At 36.7% G+C, this 4,066-nt stretch overlaps 1 protein-coding gene across 2 annotated transcripts in view; it reads left to right on the top strand.

Moving 5' to 3' along the window:
• LOC106880482 (galactose-3-O-sulfotransferase 2) overlaps positions 1-3,774 on the top strand; it is a 6,273-nt gene extending 2,499 nt beyond the window's left edge. Inside the window, exon 2 of one of the 2 annotated variants that reach the window (XM_052974088.1) lies at positions 2,994-3,774. In XM_052974088.1, coding sequence (XP_052830048.1) covers positions 2,994-3,651 — 658 coding nt within the window. In that variant the 3' untranslated portion in view covers positions 3,652-3,774. Of the gene's footprint in view, positions 1-2,513 lie in introns of both variants that reach the window. The other variant, XM_014930428.2, reaches the window with a different exon arrangement.
• The last annotated feature ends 292 nt before the right edge of the window (positions 3,775-4,066 follow it).

Here is a 4,066-nt window from a genome sequence, read left to right as displayed (position 1 = left end):
TTTACATGGCACCAGCACTGGCGAGGTATGGTTTTTACAGCTGGAGGCTCTTCCAAATGCTAACCACTTTACAGTGTGACCTGGATGCTTTATATGTGGCACCAGCACCGTGAGGTCACCAAGTAATTTGCAAGACAAAGATCCTTTGAAAGGGGCATTGGGTACTGGGGGAGTTGGCCTTGTGCCAGGTGATGATGGAATGGACAGAAACAGGTCCCATGCCTGTCTGTCATTAGTCAGATTTATTTCAAGATTTCTTGCCAACAGAGAAAGAGCTTGTTTCTAACCTAGATCCAAGACCCCCCCACCATTGGAATTTCAACATCAACAACGGTATTTTTGTCTCTATGCATGTATGTATATGTGCAGATTTCTATGTTTTGCTTTATGGATGTAGTTACATGTATATAGTTGCATATCTAAACTTGCTCATATATATTTAAATGATAAAATTCTGGAAAGTTTTACAGTTCCAGTGATGGCTTGGTTCTGTAGTCTTTGAATCAGTTTTCTCCTTTCTGGTTTTGAGAAGCCCAACTTATCAAGATTGGTATTTAGGCAGTGTGTTACACATCCCAGGGCCCCAATAATTACAGGTGTAAACCTGAACTTGTAATCTGGATAGAGTAACCACAGATTTCTCAGTAGTTCAATGTAGGTGTTCGCTTTTTCACTGATCTTCAGCTTTATGTTAACATCCACAACTGTGCACATTTATATGTATGTATGTATGTATGTTTGTATGTATGTATGTATGTATGTATGTATGTATGTATGTATGTATGTATGTATGTGTGTGTGTATGTGTGTGTGTATGTATGTATGTATGTATGTAAAGAAATGAAGCTAGTGTACTCTTTTGGATGTGCAATGTAAATGTGCATTATAAGGAGAATTTCTCCCATGGCTTGACAAGAAGCTATTGGTGCCTTGGTATCTGGGGAGCCGTTGAAGGGGTTTGGGAGCCAACAAAAGCAGGGCCAACAAGTGTGTGAGTGCATTTGTGTACCAGATGTATGAGTGTATGGATGTGGATATGTTATTAGTTGTATGTGTATGTGTGAGTGTGCATGTTTATGTATGTGTATGTATGTGCATATGATTATGTGTGTGGTAGTGCCTGCCATATACATGTACATGGGCAGACATGTTTAGGATGCATGCATGTCTGTGTGTGTATAAGTATGTACATTTTTGTATTTGTGTGTGTGTGTTTAGTGTATGCATGTGTGTGTACATATATGTATCTATGTTTTTGATATTTATGTATGTGGGCATGGCAGATGTATGTTAGTGCAGTAGCAACAGTGTTGCTGGGGAAGAGTGAGAAAAACTGGCATTGGACTGAGGTTTGGTGGTGTGAAGGAGGGAAGGGGAAGAAGTATGTGTTCATTAAATGTATGTATGTGTATAGATGTGTGTTCACATAGACATGTGTATGTGTGAGTGTGTTTTTGTGTGTATTGCTGTAGGGGATTACAGGGGGTGCATAATGTTGTGGAATTAGTTGCAGTTTGAATAGGTATTATTAGTTAGAAACCCTGTTCTTGATTGTGGAGCAGCCAGTGTGTGGAGCAGTCAATGTTAATGTTGTTTGTCAGGGTTATCAGCAGTCAGTGGTTTGAAGTTCACCAGGTAGGTGTACCTCTGATGGCAGCAATAAGGTAGTTTGTATTTTCTGTTGATAGATCAGTTTGGAGGAAAATGTACAGCCTTTTGTGGAGGCAGAGCTAGCAGTTGTGAGTGCTAGGTGAGTAGGGTGAGGCCTTGTTGATAATGGTCCATTTGATGTTGGAGGTTTCATTCTAGAGGTCGCAGGGCCATCAGAGGAAATGAGACAAAAGTGGAATTCTCTCCATCCCTGCATTGAAGCAAGTGTATATGCTGTGAGTACCATCCCTTGAAGTCATTGGCTGTCATGTCAGTGTAGTGTCTTGTGATGCCATCAGATGGTCTGAGGGTAGCTATGTAAAATACAACCCTTGAGAGGCAGGATCCTCCTAGAGAGGGAAGCTGGTAGGGTTTTGGAAGTTATAGGTTGGGGTTGGAGGTTGTGCAGGTGCATGTCTGTGTCTGTTGTAGTGTGCAATGCTAGAAGTGATATTATCTAAACAGGAATAGCTTATCTTCCCGTTGTGTAATTCAAAGAGCCTATAATACTAGGGGAAATACTTCTTAATCAAAGACAGGAAACTCTTGGATACATTGGTGGAAACGTTTAGATTAAATGGAGGGTTGAACCAGATTATGTTTCCCTTCATGGTGCTCTTCAGGTGCAAGAGTGAGAGTTGAGGGGGGATCCTTCATAAATGCTAACTTCTTGTTAGAGCCACTCCTTACCAATGCATTATTGTAGTGGTGGTGGGGGGCAGCCTTGTTGAAAATCTCCAGTACCATTGTATTTTATGCTTTGAACATTAACATATAAATGGGTATATTTATGCACAAATATTTGCTAATGTATTATGCATCAGTGTTTCTTACATATTTTTTATCGTCTTTTCTATTTGCAGATATTGTCAGAAATATTTGTGTATTATCCAATTGGCATCCATGTGTTTTCTGCTAACTTTATCCTTGTTTTGCTTTACCAATATGTTTTTTCTCATACAACACCAATTCAGTATTAAATCAACCAGTGTAAATAATAATTTTGAAACTAAAACATCAATTTGTGTCCCTCAAAAAAATATAGTCTTTCTGAAAGTACACAAAACTGGAAGTACAACGGTTATGAATATACTACAAAGGTATGGCATTATAAACAACTTAAACTTTGTTCTACCAAAAAATGGACACTACCTTGGCAAAACTGAAACACTTATGGAAAATAAAATCCTACCACCTCCTCAAAATGAGTCCTACAACATTCTTTGCAACCATGTTATTTATAATCAAAGTGCTTTTCAGAGTCTACTTCCAAAAAATATGTACTATTTTACAATTTTGCGAGAACCTTTAAGTCAATTTGTATCTGCTTTCTTGTATTATAGGAATGTATGGAAAAATGAATATCTTCTGGCAGTACCTGGAGAAAATTTTATAGGTGAATATCTAAAAAATCCAGTAAAGTATGAATCACTGCTAAAAAATGGGGCATTTTCTTACACAAATAACCGCATGTCATATGATTTAGGTTTGAAACTATCTGATTTCCATAGTGAGGATAAAATTTTAAAGCATATTTCTGTTTTGGATCAAGGCTTCCACTTAGTATTGATGCTGGAATATTTTGATATTTCAATGATTCTCCTGAAAAGAAAATTATGTTGGCAAATGAAAGATATACTTTATATACAAAGGAATGTAGGTTCCTCCGGACATACTCCTATCTTAACAGCTGAAGAAACAAACCGTTTTAAAAAATGGGCTAAAGCTGACTATATACTTTATGAACATTATTTGAAAGTATTTTGGCACAAAATAAGGATTGAAGAGGATATTTTGTCTGAAGTTTATCATTACCAATCATTACTATATCGAACAAAGAAATTTTGTATGACCAAAAATTCTTCAGTTTTACAAATACAAGCCAGTGTTTGGAACAAGGAAATACTTTTACTGAGAAAAGACTGTGACATCATGCTTAAAGGTGAATTGGAATTAGTGAATGCTTTGCAGAAAGCATATAGGGAAAGACTAAATTTATGATGAATCTTAATACAAATCATGTGATATCGAATATTGGTGGTTGTTTCATTATAAAACAAAGTTAATGGTAGTTATTATTTAATGAGGTTGAACATTTGGAAATAAAAGGACATTTAAATCTAAGTCGAGGTATTTTTGTATTATGTTTTGTTTATCAAATGTAGTGATTTTGAAGATTGCAGAATGCCAAGTTGTTGTAATTGTTGTTTAACTCCAAGTTAACCATGGTTGATGAAAGGCATTCCAGTTGTGACCATCCTGTCTTTTATTCAGACAATAAGGTATTTAAAATGGTTGATGCTTGAACAAAGATATGCCTGCCAACAGCTGATAGTTACCACCTTCATAGATTTACTGCTGCTTCCAATTCTATGGAACGACCATGTTTCCTGGAAAATTCATGCATCAGATAGTT

The sequence above is a fragment of the Octopus bimaculoides genome, chromosome 17 (genome assembly GCF_001194135.2).
Source record: "Octopus bimaculoides isolate UCB-OBI-ISO-001 chromosome 17, ASM119413v2, whole genome shotgun sequence".
NCBI lineage: Eukaryota > Metazoa > Mollusca > Cephalopoda > Octopoda > Octopodidae > Octopus > Octopus bimaculoides.
Note: the sequence above shows the minus strand (reverse complement) of the source record. Positions and strands in the feature narration are given on the sequence as shown.